General features: G+C 37.5%; 1 protein-coding gene across 1 annotated transcript in view; it reads left to right on the forward strand.

Moving 5' to 3' along the window:
- The window catches only part of tbck (TBC1 domain containing kinase), a 76,821-nt gene extending 58,890 nt beyond the window's left edge, over positions 1-17,931 (forward strand). The window contains exons 24-26 of the mRNA XM_055204523.2: positions 9,951-10,126; positions 17,338-17,497; positions 17,594-17,931. Coding sequence (XP_055060498.2) covers positions 9,951-10,126; positions 17,338-17,497; positions 17,594-17,704 — 447 coding nt within the window. The 3' untranslated portion in view covers positions 17,705-17,931. The remainder of the gene's footprint in view (positions 1-9,950; positions 10,127-17,337; positions 17,498-17,593) is intronic.
- Positions 17,932-19,814: the final 1,883 nt, after the last annotated feature.

Here is a 19,814-nt window from a genome sequence, read left to right on the forward strand (position 1 = left end):
TTATCGCTATAGTTAACGCAAAGCATCACGTTCCTCGCTCTAGATTTTCTGCTTGAGTTGAATATTTTTAAAATATTTTTGTGTCTTTGTATATAATCTACTTGCGCAAATATTTAAATTCGCTTTTGGTGTGTATGCCCCATTAGAATAAACAAACGTTATTGTGTGGACGCTAATATAGTATCGCTATAGTTAACACAAAGCATCACGTTCCTTGCTCTAGATTCTTCGCAGGGTTTTCTGCTTGAGTTTAATATTTTCAACTCAAGAATATAGTGTGTTCATGTCATTCACACCTCTCAATTTGGATCATTCGCATCTATTTGTGTCTTTGCGCTGACTTTGTATATAATCTACTTGCGCAAATATTTAAATTAAATTAGCTTCTGATTTGTGTACGGCCCATTAGAATAAACATGACGTTATTGTGTGGAAGCTAATATAGTTAACGCAAAGCATCACGTTCCTCGCTCTAGATTTTCTGCTTGAGTTGAATATTTTCAAAATATTTTTGTGTCTTTGTATATAATCTACTTGCGCAAATATTTAAATTCGCTTTTGGTGTGTATGCCCCATTAGAATAAACATAACGTTATGGTGTGGACACTACTATAGTATCGCTATAGTTAACGCAAAGCATCACGTTCCTAGCGTGTGTTCGCGGCAATCGCACTGCTCAATTCGTGTCATTCACACCTCTCAATTTGAGTCATTCGCATCGCCCCACCTAAACTCATGTCTATTCGTTTCTTTGCGTTGACTTTGTATATAATCTACTTGCGCCAATATTTAAATTAGCTTCTGATTTGTGTACGGCCTATTAGAATAAACATGACGTTATTGTGTGGAAGCTAATATAGTTAACGCAAAGCATCACGTTCCTCGCTCTAGATTTTCTGCTTGAGTTGAATATTTTCAAAATATTTTTGTGTCTTTGTATATAATCTACTTGCGCAAATATTTAAATTCGCTTTTGGTGTGTATGCCCCATTAGAATAAACATAACGTTATGGTGTGGACGCTACTATAGTATCGCTATAGTTAACGCAAAGCATCACGTTCCTAGCATGTGTTCGCGGCAATCGCACTGCTCAATTCGCGTCATTCACCCATCTCAATTTGAGTCATTCGCATCGCCCCACACAAACTCATGTCTATTTATTTCTTTGCGTTGACTTTGTATATAATTTACTTGCGCAAATATTTAAATTAGCTTCTGATTTGTGTACTGCCCATTAGAATAAACATGACGTTATTGTGTGGAAGCAAATATAGTTGTCGCTATAGTTAACGCAAAGCATCACATACCTTGCTCTAGATTCCTTGCAGAGTTTTCTGCTTGAATATTTTATATCTATTTGAGGCGAATATAGGGCATGTTTGGGGCAATCGCACCACCCAATTCGCATCATTTGCATCGCCTCATCCGGACTCATGTCTATTTGTGTCTTTGCGTTTACTTTGTATGTAATCTATGCGTACAAATACTTTAATTTGCTAATATAGGGCATGTTTACAGCAATAGTGCCACTCAATTCACGTCATTCGCATCGCCCCACGCGAACTTACGTCTTTTCGCGTTGCGTTGACTTTATATGTAATCTACTCATGCAAATATTTAAATTAGCTTCTGGTGTGTACGCCCTTTTAGACTAAACATAACATTATTGTATGGACGCTAATATAGTTATCTATTTTAGTGATATCAACGCAATAAAAAATGTTACATACATTTTAATTTGCATCATCGTAACATTTTTACAACAGCTCTGCCTCGTACACTTTGTCTTTAATTGCTGGAATTTGCTACAGAGTTATTTAACAAACGGATTACCCTGTCCTAATCCTTAACTTAATAACAGCCGTTCATTAACTCACAACCATTAAACACTGTAACATTACTCCATTTTCCCCCAAATCCCTCTTCATTAGTAAGACTTCACTGGCTGCCTTTAAAAGGTCTTGTGGCTTGTTACTTGTGTAAGCTAGTTTACTCAATAACAGGGAACTCGATAACTCGACACTCAATAACAAAGGACCAGACCTACAAAGAATTATGGGTAATCCTCTTAAACCTTTTTTTAAGCTCTGTACGTGCTCACCCTTGTGTTACCCTGTTAATAAATGACCATCGGAATGATGAAACGCAAATGACCTGTTAGTGAACCAAGGTCATTGAAATGGTGAGCTCTGATTGGCTAGAAGTAAGGAAGTGAGCGAATCATCCTTATGTGCCATTCTAATGTTTTATTTTGATGCCAGAAGGTCTTGCAAATGTTTTTTCCACACTGCCAAATAGTCTATATTTGTCTTTCAGCGCCAACAGGGCATTAACACAAAATTGAATTTATGCCAAATTTCCATCCCTTGTCTTTTCTGATGCAACATATTGTTCATCTTTCGACAACACCTGTCATGTAGACGTGGGGCTTGTTTTTAGATTTTCGCAACTAATCTTTTTCAGTGCATAAAGACCCATGGGCATGTAAGCGTGAATTTGATTATTTAAAAAAAAATTTGCAGCCAGCTCTTTTGCATACCGTACTACTTTTGAGACGGATTTAAAGCATTTACCATTAGATTTCTCTGTGGCCTCCGTTCTCCCTTTGGTTTTTTTTGGGAGAGCGCAACGCACCCAAAAAGCCAAGTTGAAATGTCAATGCTGATACTGAAAGGTCAAGACTGTTGCAAGCATTTAAAGTGTCAGAAACCAGGGCATAAGGGACCGTCTTTAGTCAATGAGTAGAATGCCACAAGCCCTGCGGATCTAATGCATTTTAATACCGGAATCCACTGGACATCAGCTTTTCTCTCCTTCTCAAACGCACCTCTATTGCTAAGGTGACCTCGCAGGTAATTGGCTGTGCTCAGTGGGACGCTGGTACTCCATGACTGATTGGACTGATTTCATGGGCGGCTGAACATTGACATTAGCAATGCGAACCCCCACCTCACTGCCCTTTCCTGAGCTCTTGTATTTCTTTGAGAATACTGCACTTAGATGTGTGGAGTTCGGTTATAATGTGTGGTTTAATTCTCACACTTTGTGCGGTAGATCAGTGAACGTCAAACTTTGCGGGTCTGAACAAATTTGAACAACATCCACATTGTTCTATGTAATAAAAAAAAAATTGTATAGCGCTTTTCACATTTACACTGTCACAAAGCAGCTTTACATGAGGACACAATGGAAAATAGGCTGTCAATCGATTAAAATATTTAATCTCGATTAATCGCATGATTGTCATGGGTTAATTCGTGATTAATCGCAAAGTAATCACACACATTTATCTGTTCTAAATTTACTTTAATTTAACACTTCAAGTTTTTAATACTTTAATCAACATGGTTGTGGACAAATTAGCTTTATGCAAATGTTTGTTTACACCACCCTTAAATTTTCGACAGAACCATTAGTCATTGTTTTGTATTTGAATTTTCCTTTCAGAAGACTCTTTTTCTTTCTCCATTTCTGTTTGTTGTTACATCATTTGTGACCTGCGCTGGGAAATTGAGTGGGAATGAGCACCTTTTCAAAAATGAGTTATTTATATTTTGACATTATTGATTAAAAAACTACAAAACAATGCGTGATTTGTTGGAACCTGACAAAACATGACAGAGCTACACTTGTTTGAAGCTGACAGAGTCAGCAAAGTAAATTTTGAGAAAATTCCAAAATTACCACGAAAATTACCGTACCTTAAAATCACTGGTAAAACTAAAAGATTTTGCACACACAAAGTCAAAAACAATATCAATATGTTCAACTTTTTTTCTTTTATTGTTTGATTGACATTGAGACAGACTTTACAATCTACTGTATAATGCACGGATCTAATATAATTTTACACATCAGATATTTTTCCTCAACAGTTAATCAAACATTCACTTTAGATATAACAGATTATACCTGTGTATATTCTTGTCAAAACCGATATTTATAAAACTGTAAATCTGTGTAGATGTCTATATATCAGTGTTCCACACTCACGACACTTGTGTGCACACGCTTCGGATGTGTCAGATTATGTAAGCAACGTTACAGGAACAAAATCATGAAACCAATCATGTTTTTATGGCTGATTTTGATTGCATTTGTTTGTTTGTTTAAGCAACAGACAGAACGACTGAAAGTGTAGCCTACATGTGAATAAAGCAATAAACCCCAAGAGGCAGTGGGTTACCAGTGCATTTTATAACAGCTAAGGGGCGTTGTTACGACGCGGAGCGGAGTGCCTAAAACCCCCTTGGCTGTTATAAAATGCACTGGTAACCCAAGGCTTCGAGGGTTTATTGCGTTTATAAAACGGTTACTTCATATGCATAACGTTATCGGGATTTTATAAAATAAAACACAAATAAGATGTAATTATATTAGTACAAATATTGCTCTTCCGCCAAACAAAGTAGTTCCTCAGAATCAAGTGTGTCTGCAACAGAGCACAATTCTCGAGCAACACAGACGCAGCAAAGGCGCAATGATTAAAGGCTGTGGAAAATATGATTAAAGGCTGTGGTGTTTATTTTTATATATCAACATTCATCTAAAATATACATTAACATTTATATCGTGCAACTGTTTTAGTTTAATGCCTTACAGAAAAATTATCTTCTTTAAATAAACATAAAATATCAAATGAAAGAACAGTCCATCCGCTTTCAAACAACATCAAAAAACGTTTCATCCTACCTTCATTTGTTCTCTTATCAGTTATCACCTCTCAAATTTTCAGCTAAATGCGGAGATAATTCCATTTTTGTGAAGAACTTTGTAAGAGATCAGATTCAAAGCCTGATCAAAACACACGTCACGCTAAATCCACCACAACGCTGTTGTGTCGAGTGAATGCGTCAGTGTTTAAGTTGGGTAAGATTGCCATCTTGTGGATAATAGCGGAAATATCAATAAGACAAAAAAAACCCTCAGAGAACGTTTACTCTTTATTGACGAAATGTTTTATTTATTGACATTTATCTGGATATCGCCATAATTGTGCAAAGGTAGAAAAATTTAAAAATTGTTTATTTTCATAAATCAGTACGCAGCAACAGTGGCGCAGTGATACTTGTGATGCGGTCTGAACCGTAGGTTTACCGGGGTATTTTATCACGGCTTAGAACGCGTTTCAACCAATCAGAATGAAGAACCAGAACGAGCCGTTTTATAACAAGATGTTTACACTGCAAAAAATTACTTTCTTACTCAGTATATTTGTCTTGTTTTCAGTACAAATATAAAAAAAATTCTTATATCAAGATACATTTTCTCTGCATTCCGGTAAAATCATGGGATGTGTATATTAATTGCCTGTTCACACCATGAGAAAAAAATATATTAATAATTACTATTTAAGCGTCCACACCAGCGAACAATAATTTTATGCAGTGATGCACCAATCATGTTTTTTATACCTGATTCTACCAAAATGACTTTCTAACTTAGTATTTTTTGTCTTGTTTTCATTACAAATATCTAACAATTCCTAAATCAAGATTAATTTTCTTGAGCAAAAAACCTTAAAGTTGTTTTTAGACAAAAATATTAAATTTAAAGGGCCATTTCACCGATAGGAACATTAATCTTTATGGAAAGTGAGTCATATTTGTAGTGAAAATGTAACATAAATGTAGAATTTTGTGCCTATTTGACAGAGAAAAGACAAAATGTGACTTTAGAGCACATTTGTATGAAAAACTACAACTGCCACTATGCACCACAATGCACAGCTCTGCAAGCCACTCCCATTACTCGGAACACGGCTCAGACATGCTATTATGTACATAAATGCCACGTTAGTAAAACAAAGAAAATAGCCACCACCACTGTGTCTGACTGACACCAATCATGATTTACTTTTAAACGTGATGTTACATTGTGGTACACACAATAACACTCTGGCCTGGTGTGTAGCAAAGTCTTATTCAAACAGTAACGTGCGGTTTCAGATCCGCAGTACAAATGTCTTTCCAAGTACTTAAAAAAAGTGTATGCATTTTAAATGTTTATTTAGTTTTACCAATTTTCTTTTTGTCTCTTGTTTACTGTAATTACATTTGTGTTATTATTGGCCTCACTGCTCTCACAATATAGACATATAAAACACCGCTCAGATATGCTATTGTGTACATAAATGCCACGTTAGTATAACAAAGAAAATATAAACACTCACTTTAGTCAGACGTCCGTTTGTCCCTGCATCCTCCACACAAACGCGTCCCCTGCATAATATCTCCACAGACGCGCTGCCTCAGCTCTTGGAGCTTGTGCTCGTAAACCGAAACACGTCTTTGAAATAAGCACGCGACCAGAAACATTCACAAAACAAACGTCCATATCCTTATCTGATCCAGAAATGTTAAACCGAAAGCAAACGGCGCGAGTCCGTCCAAGCTTATATACTCCGGAGCGCGTCTGCTCGTAAACCGAAACATGTCCGTGAAATAAACGTTCCAAACGCGCGCAAAGTTCCTCTCTTGCATAGAAACCTTCACCAAACAAACGTCCATATCCTTATCTGATGCAGAAATGTTATAAAGAAGCCACACAGCGAGAGAACAGGCAAGCTTCTCTACGCAGCAGAGGCCGATGGTTGCGGCGTCTTCCCCTGGCTCCTCTACCCAGCCGACGCCCAGGCTCCGGCCTACTCCTCGGGCTTCTGTTCCTACATCTGCCTCAGCTCTTTGCAGTATTGTGGCTCATAAAGGTGCAATGAACAGCGGATTAGAGCATCACGCTTGTAAAATCACCCTCTTCCATGTAATATTGATTAACTTCCACTGTTATTGTAACATGAATTCTGGCTCGCTCCACAACTTCTGTTTAGCTTAGCTTAGCATAAAGATGGCGGCTGGTCGTTTTTTTTCGGTCTGTGTTCGTATATTTTCGTAAGTCCCACCCACTTATCTGTAATTGGTCTGAAGCGTGAGTGGGTCCCACCCATAGCCCCCACCTTGGAAAAATGAGGAATGAGTGTCTGTAGTCTTTCACACTCAATAGAGATACAGGATTTCCTTCTTTCAATGACGCAAAATGATGATTTTTACATCATTGAAAGAAGGAAGTGCCTCACTGAAATCAGTATTTCTCCCCTCTCAGGGGAAACTGAGGGAATGGTGCACGACCATTCAAAAACATGACTGGGGTTCTAACGGTACAAAGCTTAATGCAAATGGGTGAAGTTTCCCTTTAAGTGAATTTGTGCTTAACAAGCAACAACAACAAAAATACCAGTAGGGGGAAAAACAACCTTAAAATAAGTTACAATTTTTTCTTAAACAATTCAAGAAAAATTCAAGAAACTTTTTCTCACCTAATTGTCAGATTTTTTTTTTTTTTTTTTGCTTGTTTAAGCATAAATTGACTTAAATTTTATATTCTTTTGTCTTATTTTTTAAAGTCATTTTGCTCATCAAAAAATCTTAATTTCAATCTTGATTTAAGAATTTTTAGATATTTGTACTGAAAACAGGACAAAAATACTAAGAAATAAGTCAATGGCGATTAATGGCGATATCCAGATAAATGTCGATAAATATTGTTGAGTCATCTCGTCAATAAAGAGAAAATTTGAGAGGTGATAAGAGAACAAATGAAGGTAGGATGAAACTTTTTTTTTTAAAGCAAAGCGTCTGTTCTTTCAGTTTATTTAAAGAAGATAATTTTTCTGGAAGCCTTTGAAATAAAACTGGGTGGCCACCTTAAAAATAAAGAGTTAAAAGTTAAGCATGCTTCCACGCATATTTGATCATCACTTCAACAGTTGCACGATATAAATGTTAATGTATAAATTAGATGAATGTTGATTTATGAAAATAAACACCACAGTCTTAAATTATATTTTCATTGTGTCTTTGCTGCGTCTGTGTTGGTTGGAAACTTCGCTCTGTTTCAGTCGCACTTGATTCTGAGGAACTACTTTGTTTGGCGGAAGAGTAATATTTGTACTATTACACATTATTTGTGTTTTATTTTATGAAATCCTGCTATGCATATGAAGTAAACGTTTTATAAAAGCAATAAGCCCCGCAAAGCAGTGGGGTTACAGTGCATTTTATAACAGCTTAGGGGTGTTGTTAGGCACGACGCGAAGCAGAGTAACCCACTGCTTCTTGGGGCTTATTGCTTTATTATGACGGATTATACTGAGATACTGAGAAGATAATGCCATCAAACCTTTTCTCGAGACTTTAGAGGTGCATTCATATAATGCAATTTGTATCCATAATATTGTCCAAAAATGAAATAAAAAACGCTGGTTGCCGATCGTGTGTTAGGAAGCGCAAAAACTGTCTGGTTCGGATTTATGGCCAGTCAAGCGGTGTATCTCTACCATTGTTCATTCTGAGCATTTTAAATCCCTGAGCCGTTAAATGTTTTGAGTGTTTTTGGATTTGCTATTGTTTTATCGTTCATCAGCTGGAGAAAATGCTTCCTCTTGTGTGCGCAATGCTATTATTTTAAATTTACAACAATTTTTTACTTTATCTTCATAGTTATCGTTATTGTCCTTGATGTGATCAAACTTTTAGAATTTCGACACACAACAAATTACACTCGCTGTAAAAAATTATATCAAATCAACATAATTCTAATCTATAAGTTAAACAATTTCAACGTTTTTATTAGTTATGTCTACTTATCTCAAGTCAAAACTTAGTAGGTTATATCAAAGTTGTTCTAACTTCATACTGCATTTGTTTTACATTGTACGTAAAATAAAACATGAAATAAAAAAATTTCATTTTAATTTATGTCATTTCATGGATCTCTGAATTAAGAATACTGCATGTTTTAAGTGATATGAATCCTTATAAATGTTGACATTGTAGTGGTGTTAAGTGACTAGACCAAAAATGTTCATTCTCATCTATTGTGCTTATAAAATGGGTCACATCCCTCCTGATAAAGATCTAATGATACAAGTCCAGTTTCCAAAGTGCCATTCGGAGCTATAAAGATGCTATTTAGTGGAGTGTGTGACACATTTGTTATCTGTGAATGAGGGGTCGTGGATAAGAGTTATTGAGGGTTAGTGTTAATATTGAATACAGATTGTCCTATAAAGGACTTTTTTAAGTATAACTGCTCCATCTGCTGCTCCTCTAATGACCGGGACGTGAAGAGGATAGAGAGATGTCTAGACAGGTGGGCTCCATGCGTGTGCAGACTGGATGAAGGTAATTACACCGACAGGGCTGGGATGCAGTTTGCTAATGGATTACGGATAAACAAAAAGAGATCGACAACTAAACTACCAGCTAGAGCTCATTTCATTCTTGGGTGCTTTTTGAGGCGGACAATTTTGAATATAGAAAAAAATGTGTATAGACTTGTGTGGAAAACTAAAAGTATGTACGAGTAACACGTACATCGCTAAAGCTATAAAAATGCCAGAGACTGAGTGAGCAGAGTTGGACAGAGGTCAAAGAAACGGCAGCGAGACCGGGAAATTGCTGTGTGTTCAGTGAATGTAAGATGTTCATCTCAGACAGCTTCTGGGGTTTTCATTCACCTTAAGGAAAGACCTGTGTGATCTTCACCCGAGATGGATGGAGATGAGTGGGAGTTCTTGATGGGAGACCTGTGTTTTCCAGGTTGAGCTTGAAGTGATTCAGGCGGAGATGTCAGAGAGGTAAACTGAAAGTTCACAGAGGTGAAGGTAGAGAAATGAAAAGCAGCCATGAGTGATGTAAGTAAAAGTGTAGTTAGATGAAAAAACCTGATGGTTTGGTGTAAATAAGCATTGAAATAGGATTAAGTGTTACACACAGTACTGCAGTTACAGTGCAGGGTGAAGAGATTGAGCATCTGATTTAGAGTTTAGATGTTTCTGTTTTTTAGTTTTGAGAAAGTCACTCAACCCCCATATCACTTTCTCATACCTTTTGATTTGAGATAGCTTTTCCCCACTGTTCATCTGGCGTGTCTTTTTGTCTTGTGTTTTCAGAGTCGTGAGCCACTGAAGTTAAGCGAGTTAAAATCGGAGGCGTCTCCACGCATCTCTGTGGAAGACATCATTGACCTGTGTGAGCTGAGCGGACCGGCTTCCTTCAAGACTCCTTTAAAAAGAGCCAGAACCGGAAAACCCAAGATCCTGGCAGTGGACATCCGCAGCCTTGAAGAGTATCCTTTCAGTCTACTACAAGCATTCCAATGTTTTATTTTTTAATAAAAAAGTTCCAAAATTACAAATTCACCTCACATTAAGGGTATGCATATACCTAGCATGAGAACTGTTATGAGACTTAACATGAGATCTAGCATAAGACCTACAGTAGGATACGACTTAATGGCATGAGACCTAGAATAAGACTTAACATGAGATTAAGCATGAGAAATAGCATAGAACGTAGCATGAGGCCTAGAATGAGAAATTGCATTGGAACTAGCATGAGAATTAGAATGGGACTTCACATAAGAAATTGCATGAGACCAAGCATGAAAAATAGCATAAAACTTAGCACGAGAACTAACTTGAGACCTAGCATGAAAACTAGCACCAAAACTACCATGAGAACTAGCATGAGACCTAACATGAGGCCTAGCATGAAAACTAGCTTGAGACCTAACATGACAGCTAGCATAAGAACTACCATCAAAACCCTTCATGATCATGTGCATGAGAACTAGCATAAAACTTAGCATGAAAACCAGCATAATGAGAACTAGCTTGAGACCTAACATGGGAAATTGCCTGATCGAAGGCTAGCATGAGACCTAGCATGAGAACTAGCTTGAGAACTAACATTGGAAAATCCTAACATGGGAAATTGCATGAGAGCTTGCATGAGACCAAGCATGAAAACTAGCTTAAGACCTAACATGAGAAATTGCCTGAAAGCTAGCATGAGAACTAGCATCAAAACTAATGTGAAGATTAGCATGAGAACTGGCATCAAAAGTACCATGAGGATTAGCATGAGAACTAGCATAAAACTTAAAATTTGTCCTAGCATCGGAACTACCATGAGAATTTGAATGGGACCTTACATGAGAAATGGCATAAGAGCTAGCATGAAAACTAGCTTAAGACCTAACATCCTAACATGAGAAATTGCCTAAGAGTTAGCATGAGAGCTAGCATCAAAACTACCATGACAATTAGCATGAGAACTAGCATCAATACTACTATGAAGATGAGCATGAGAACTAGCATCAAAGGTATCATGAGAATTAGCATGAGAACTAGCATAAAACGTATCATTTGACCTAACATCGGAACTACCATGAGAATTACCAGGGACCTTACAAGATAAATGGCATAGGAGCTAGCATGAGACCTAGAATGAGAAATTGCATTGGAACTAGCATGAGAATTAGCATGGGACTTAACATAAGAAATTGCATGAGACCAAGCATGAAAAATAGCATAAAACCTAGCACGAGAACTAGCTTGAGACCTAGCATGAAAACTAGCATCAAAACTACCATGAGAACTAGCATGAGACCTAACATGAGGCCTAGCATGAGAACTAGCTTGAGACGTAACATGACAGCTAGCATAAGAAATACCATCAAAACCCTTCATGATAATGTGCATGAGAACAAGCATAAAACTTAGCATGAAAACCAGCATAATGAGAACTAGCTTGAGACCTAACATGGAAAATTGCCTGATCGAAGGCTAGCATGAGACCTAGCATGAGAAACTAGCTTGAGAACTAACATTGGAAAATCCAAGAGATTTAGCGTGGGACCTAACATGAGAAATTGCATGAGAGCTTGCATGAGACCAAGCATAAAAACTAGCTTAAGACCTAACATGAGAAATTGCCTGAGAGCTAGCATGAGAACTAGCATCAAAACTACAATGAGAGCTAGCATCAAAACTACCATGAGAATTAGCATGAGAACTAGGATCAAAACTAATGTGAAGATTGGCATGAGAACTAGCATCAAAAGTACCATGAGGATTAAAAACTTATTGTTTGCCCTAGCATCAGAAATACTATGAGAATTAGCATGGGACCTAACATGAGAAATGGCATAAGAGCTAGCATGAAAACTAGCTTAAGACCTAACATCCTAACATGAGAAATTGCCTAAGAGTTAGCATGAGAGCTAGCATCAAAACTACCATGACAATTAGCATGAGAACTAGCATTAAAACTACTATGAAGATGAGCATGAGAACTAGCATCAAAAGTATCATGAGAATTAGCATGAGAACTAGCATAAAACGTATCATTTGACCTAACATCGGAACTACCATGAGAATTAGCAGGGACCTTACAAGAGAAATGGCATAGGAGCTAGCATGAGACCTACAATGAGAAATTGCATTGGAACTAGCATGAGAATTAGCATGGGACTTAACATAAGAAATTGCATGAGACCAAGCATGAAAAATAGCATAAAACCTAGCACGAGAACTAGCTTGAGACCTAGCATGAAAACTAGCATCAGAACTAGCATCAAAATTAGCATGAGGCCTAGCATGAGAACTAGCTTGAGACCTAGCATAAGAACTACCATCAAAACCCTTCATGATAATGTGCATGAGCACTAGCATAAAACTTAGCATGAAAACCAGCATAATGAGAACTAGCTTGAGACCTAACATGGGAAATTGCCTGATCGAAGGCTAGCATGAGACCTAGCATGAGAACTAGCTTGAGAACTAACATTGGAAAATCCTAACATGAGAAATTGCATGAGAGCTTGCATGAGACCAAGCATGAAAACTAGCTTAAGACCTAACATGAGAAATCATGGCATCAAATCTACAATGAGAGCTAGCATCAAAACTACCATGAGAATTAGCATGAGAACTAGGATCAAAACTAATGTGAAGATTAGCATGAGAACTAGCATCAAAAGTACCATGTGGATTAGCATGAGAACTAGCATAAAACTTATTGTTTGCCCTAGCATCAGAACTACTATGAGAATTAGCATGGGACCTTACATGAGAAATTGCATGAGACCAAGCATGAAAACTAGCATAAAACCTAGCACGAAACCTAGCATGAGACCTAGAATAAGAAATTGCATGAGAACTACCATGAGAATTAGCATGGGACCTAACATAAGAAATTGCATGAGACCAAGCATGAAAACTAGCATAAAACCTAGCACGAAAACTAGCTTGAGACCTAACATGAGAACTAGCTTAAGACCTAACATGACAGCTAGCATAAGATCTACCATTTAAACTTCCATGAGAATTTACATGAGACCTAGCATAAAACCTAGCATGAAAACTAGCTTGAGTTCTAATATAAAAAATTGCCTGATGGAAGGCTAGCATGAGACCTAGCATGAAAGCTAGCATAAGCACTACTATCAAACTGCCAGGAGAATTTGCATGAGAACTAGAATAAAACCTAGCATGAGACCTATAGTAACATGATAGCATGAGAACTAGCTCATGACCTACCATAGACCATAGGAACTATCATGGAAACTAGGATAAAACTTAGCATAATACCTAGCATGAGACCTGAAATGAACCCTAGCATGACAATTGGCATCCATCGGATCACACTTTGGTCAGTGGCCCGTAACGGGCAAACACTGCTACAGGACCTATAATCCTGTGATAAGACCATTGTGACCACCAACAGTGAAACTTTATTGTGTTCTTAAGCAAATGCTATTTCTGAGACCTTGCTGGTGGTCCAGTCATGAGATATATTGAATGGACTCATATTTGAATGTAGGACACTAAATATTATCCATCTAATATTAACTCCTGGACCTCTGTCCTGTGATCTGCATGCATTAGTGGTAAGACACAGAAGTGGGCTGGTTTGACATCTGGCCCCTCCTAAGGCCCAAGCCGTGTCAAGGCACCAGAATATGAAAGAGACATGTAAAGGGGCCCCTGGGGGCCCAAGCTATATCTTGGCACCAGAATATCATAAATACATGGGAATATGTGAATATCGTAAAGCCAACTCCAACAATGTGTGGGCGAGTTTATGCACAGGCGAGCAGTGCTCACATTTCACCTTGAGGAAATGTAAAACATTTATTTGTACTGTAAATGTAGTATTATGGTAACAGTGTTTTGTTTGAAAGCATTTCATGAAAAAACGTACCAGGTGTCATTTATGAGGGTTGGCAACTGATGGATTATATAAAAACTAGATCCGTTATAAAAAAGTCGGGTAATTAGAATTTGGTCTGTTGCTAGCAGCTACAGCCTGGTTGAACATGTATGTGTTATACAGTATGATTGTGTATCATCTGTGGAAAATATAACTTTGATATCTTTAATATTGACTGAGGCCATGTCAAAGATTGAAAATAATGTGAAATTATTGGTTAAATACTCCTAATCCCCATATGTGGATTTATGAATATTGTTTTTAACCTGAATATTGTTTTTAAACTAGATCAGGGTTTGACCTTAACTTTGGATATCTTTCTGTTTTAATGGATTTTTAAATCTGCAAAAATTCATAAGACCGTTTTTCACGTCCTCCTGAAAAACAGTGTAAGGTTATTAAAGGTTTCTGGGAATTACCTCCGCTAGTCATTTCTGTTCAAATATGTAGCAGTGAATATGGATCATTGTAAGTGTTAGAGGCAGTTAAAATGAGTTATTATTCAATTACACTACGCACACGTTTTAATCTCTCTCTCGCTGTGTCCATCTTAGATATAGCACCAAGCTCACCTGCTACGTTTTATTCAGCTTGTGTCTTTGAGATTTAAACTCTTCCAGGTTTTCATCTTCATCTTCGGTGTCCCGAAGGACTGACTCTTTCTACAACTTGCCATGTGTACATTGATCTCTCTCATGTACTCCGTCTTCAGAGCTAGCATTGCCAAGTTTTAACATCAGACCAAGCTTTGAGCTCTCTCCTCTACTCTGTCTTTAGAGCTAGCATTGCTTGATACCTAGCATAAGAACTAGCATCAATGCTACCATGAGACCTAGCATGAAATCTAGCATGAGAACTAGCATCAAAACCACCACGAGAACTAGCATGAGTTCTAGCATCAAAACTACCATGAGACCTAACATGAGACCAAGCATGAGAACTAGCATATGATAATTAGCATCAAAACAACCATGAGACCTAGCTTTGATCTCTCTCTTCTACTTTGTCTTTAGAGCTAACATTGCATGAGAACTAGCATCAATACTACCATGAGACCTAGCATGAGACCTAGCTTTGATCTCTCTCTTCTACTCTGTCTTTAGAGCTAACATTGCATGAAAACTAGCATCAATGCTACCATGAGACCTAGCATGAGAACTAACATGAAATCTAGCATCAAAACTACCATATGTGAATTAGCATCAAAACTACCATGAGGCCTAACATGAGAACTAGCATTAAAACTACCACGAAAATTAGCATGCGAGCTAGCTTTGATCTCTCTCTTCTACTTTGTCTTTAGAGCTAACATTGCATGAGAACTAGCATCAATACTACCATGAGACCTAGCATGAGACCTAGCTTTGATCTCTCTCTTCTACTCTGTCTTTAGAGCTAACATTGCATGAAAACTAGCATCAATGCTACCATGAGACCTAGCATGAGAACTAACATGAAATCTAGCATCAAAACTACCATATGTGAATTAGCATCAAAACTACCATGAGGCCTAACATGAGAACTAGCATTAAAACTACCACGAAAATTAGCATGCGAGCTAGCATCAAAACTACCATGAGAATTACCACGTGAATTAACATCAAAACTACCATGAGAATTAGCATCAAAACTACCATGAGAATAAGCATCAAAACTACCATGAGAATTAGCACGAGAGCTAGCATCAAAAATACCATGAGAATTACCACGTGAATTAACGTCAAAACTACCATCCGACCTAACATGAGACATAGCATGAGATCTAGCATCAAAACTACCACTTGAATTAACATCAAAACTACCCTGAGAATTAGCATCACAACTACCACGAGACCTAACATAAGAACTAGCATTAAAACTACCATCAGACCTAACATGAGACCTAGCATGAGATTTAGCATTAAAACTACCATGAGAATTATCATCACAACTACCATGAGATTTAGCATCACAACTACCATGAGACCTAACATGAGAACTAGCATTAAAACTACCATGTGAATTAACATCAAAACTACCATGAGACCTAACATAAGACATAGCATGAGATCTAGCATCAATGCTACCATGAGAATTAGCATCACAACTACCATGAGACCTAACATGAGAACTTGCATCAAAACTACCATGAGAATTAGCAGTAGAGCTAGCATCAAAACTACAATGAGAAGTAGCGTCAAAACTACCACGTGAATTAACATCAAAACTACCATCAGACCTAACATGAGACATAGCATGAGACCTAGCATCAAAACTACCATGTGAATTAACATCAAAACTACCATTAGAATTAGCATCACAACTACCATGAGACCTAACATGCGATTTAGCATCACAACTACCATGAGACCTAACATGCGATTTAGCATCACAACTACCATGAGACCTAACATGAGAACTAGCATCAAAACCACCATGAGATCTAGCATCAAAACAACCATGAGAACTAGCATGAGACCAAGCATGACAACTAGCATATGATATTAGCATCAAAACAACCATGAGTAGCTTTGATCTATCTCTTCTACTTTGTCTTTAGAGCTTACATTGCATAAGAACTAGCATTAATATTACCATGAGAACTAACATGAGATCTAGCATCAAAACTACCATGAGCGTTAGCATGAGACCTAGCATATAATTATTAGCATTAGACATAGCATGAGAACTAGCATCAAAACAACCATGAAACCTAGCTTTGATCTCTCTCGTCTACTCTGTCTTTATTCTTTGATGGTGTGGCTGTGCTTTTTGGACAGAGTTTGAAAGTTTTCTCAAAGCCCATGGATCGGTTTGGAATTTGTTCTGCAAATCCTGTGAACTTTACCTGACACTGTTACAAATGCACAGCTCAAGAGCTTATGAGAGATTGTGTGCCGCAACAAATGTGCACCTTAGGTGTTCACTTAATAGAAACAAAAGAGCTAAATGCAGTAATGGTCTTTAATGATTTAAACCAACATGCTAGAAGTGCTTGAGAGAGTTGATTCAAAGATGCATACTTGGCTGACATTGCTTAGTATGGACTGGAAAAAACTCATGCAGAATTAACAGATACTTTTGTGTAGGTCCAATAACAGGACGATAATAACAAAAATTCTACAAAAAAGTAAATGTGGTTGAAGTTTAATTTAGATCAAGGGGGTTCGGCTGATAAAAAAATAAAACTCCTGCTTTATATGTACTTGTTTAAATTGCTATAAGGTTTTGTAATCTTGTAGTCAACATCTACAACTTCTAACACAAACAATAATGAATTAGCCCTTAACCTCACGTGTGCAGATTCAGTCGTGGTCACATCCCGGGAAGCATCAACATTCCGTATACATCCATGTTTGGTCCGGATGGGGAGGTGCTCCAGTGCCCTGCCACTGGCGTGCTGGCCGGTTATAAATTTCGTGTCATCGTCATCATCAGCAACATCATGAAGAACGCTACCACGGTAAATTCATTAGCAAGCTTAGTTTATCCTCACCCAATGCTCTTGTATTGATCTTTCTTTATGCACAGTTACAATCTCTGCGTTTGTCTCTTTTAGTTTGCAGCTCACCTGGTGAAGGTGAACTTTCCACGTGTTTGTGTCTTGGATGGCGGTATGAACAAGATGAAGTCGACCGGCCTGTTGACAGTCCCGTCTCCACAGATATAGCAGCATGTTTTTATTTCAAGGAAAATGTGAAACATTTCATGTATTTATATTGTGACAAAACAAGCTGGGTTTTTTTGCAAGAACGTGTCAAGAATTCCTTTAGGCCATTTTGCATTTTAAACAAAAGCTTGAATTTGAATAACAAAACTGCACTGTAGTATTTTATCACGCAGGAGAGAAATCTCTGGGACCAAAAAATTATGAAATAAATGTAAATAAAAACTTAACTGTTCAATAAAGTGTAACAATTATTAAAAGCAACTACACTGAAATGTGTGCACTTTTCATTAACAGCCATTAAAGGAATATTCCATTTTCTTAAAAGAAAAATCCAGATAATTTACTCACCACCATGTCAGCCAAAATGTTGATGTCTTTGTTTGTTCAGTCGAGAAGAAATTATGTTTTTTGAGGAAAACATTGCAGGATTTTTCTCAGTTTAATGGACTTTAATAGACACCAACAATTAACACTTAACATGTAACAGTTTTTTTCAACAGAGTTTCAAAGGACTATAAACAATCCCAAACAAGGCATAAGGGTCTTATATAGCAAAACGATTGTCATTTTTGACAAGAAAAATAACAAATATACAGTTTTAAAGCACAACTTCTCGTCTAGATCTGGTCGTGATGCGCCAGGTGACCCTACACAATACGTCATGACATCAAGAGGTCACAGAAGACGAACGCAAAACTCCACCCCAGTGTTTACAAGTGTGTTGAAAGAGGACCGTTCCGACGTTGTTGTATGTGGAATGATACTAATTAATGTCTTTGTGTCAGTTTATTGTTTACAATGGTCCGCAAATGTGCGTTTTATATACGGTATGTAACACGTGACCTCCCTACGTCACCACGCATTTACGCTAGGTCGCGCCGGACCGGACCCAGACGAAAAGTTGCGCTCCAAAAGTGCATATTTGTTATTTTTCTTGTCAAAAATGTCAATCGTTTCGCTAGATAAGACCCTTGTGCCTCGTTTGGGATTGTTTGTGGTCCTTTGAAACTCCGCTGAAAAAAACTGTTAAGTGTTGAGTTAAGTGTTGGTTGTTGGTGTCTGTTGAAGTTCATCAAAATGAGAAAAATCCTGCAATGCTTCTCTCAAAAAACACAATTTCTTCTCGACCGAACAAAGAAAGACATCAACACCTTGGATGACATGGTGGCGAGCAAACTATCTGGATCTTTCCCCCAAGAAAATTGAATATTCCTTTAATAATGACATCATTGGTGCCAGACACGGTGGCAAACAGCAGGCCTAAAATATTCATTTACCGCATTATGTAAACAAGAATGTTGTTACAAACAGTCAACAGTATTCTGTGCGTGAAGGCGACTAATTAACAATCTGACCCACAAAAGGTCACAAAAATGACTGCATTAGGATTGTCTCTGAATGCAAAGCATGGATTCATAGCATCAGAAATGCATTCCGGGTTCCCGACCTATCAGTCAGAGCAGAAGGTATAGTGATGCCTGAAATGACTAGATATGTGTAAACGCTAGGAAAAATAATTACAAATGTCAATTTCTAGCGTCTTAACTAGATGATAGTTAGAGAACCTGGCACACATACACATGCATACAGTAGCTGTGCATTACGCCATCCTGCCTTAGGTGACGGGTATGTTCTAGTGTCTATGCTAAAATCAAATATTGTTTTTGGCAGACATTTAAATGAATAGTTCACCCAAAAACGATTTTCTGTGTCAATGAGTTCGTATGGACAAGAGCTCTCTTGTCCATACAATGAAAGTGAATGAGGAATGATGGGGTTAAGTATAAAAGTCTATGAATTTAGAGTAATGCAAGACAAATCTAAGTACAAGTCATTTTTTTTTTGACGTGGAAAAGTGCTTGCCGTTACGTCAGGGTCTGAGCAGACGTACGCATTTTGCTTTGCTGATTGCTGCAGGTTTCTAGAAATATAAGCCATCCTTGCTGCTCGAAAAGGATTTAAACATTGACAGGCGCTCTTTTATATGTCTATGACAATAATTGGGCATCATTTAAAAGCGGAGGTCATTTGCAATTTATAGATTTTACATGTGAAAGAAAGGTGTAAACGCATTTTTTGTGCATACGTTCGTTCTATAAATCACACGTAC

The sequence above is a fragment of the Misgurnus anguillicaudatus genome, chromosome 3 (assembly GCF_027580225.2).
Source record: "Misgurnus anguillicaudatus chromosome 3, ASM2758022v2, whole genome shotgun sequence".
Taxonomy (NCBI): Eukaryota; Metazoa; Chordata; class Actinopteri; order Cypriniformes; family Cobitidae; genus Misgurnus; species Misgurnus anguillicaudatus.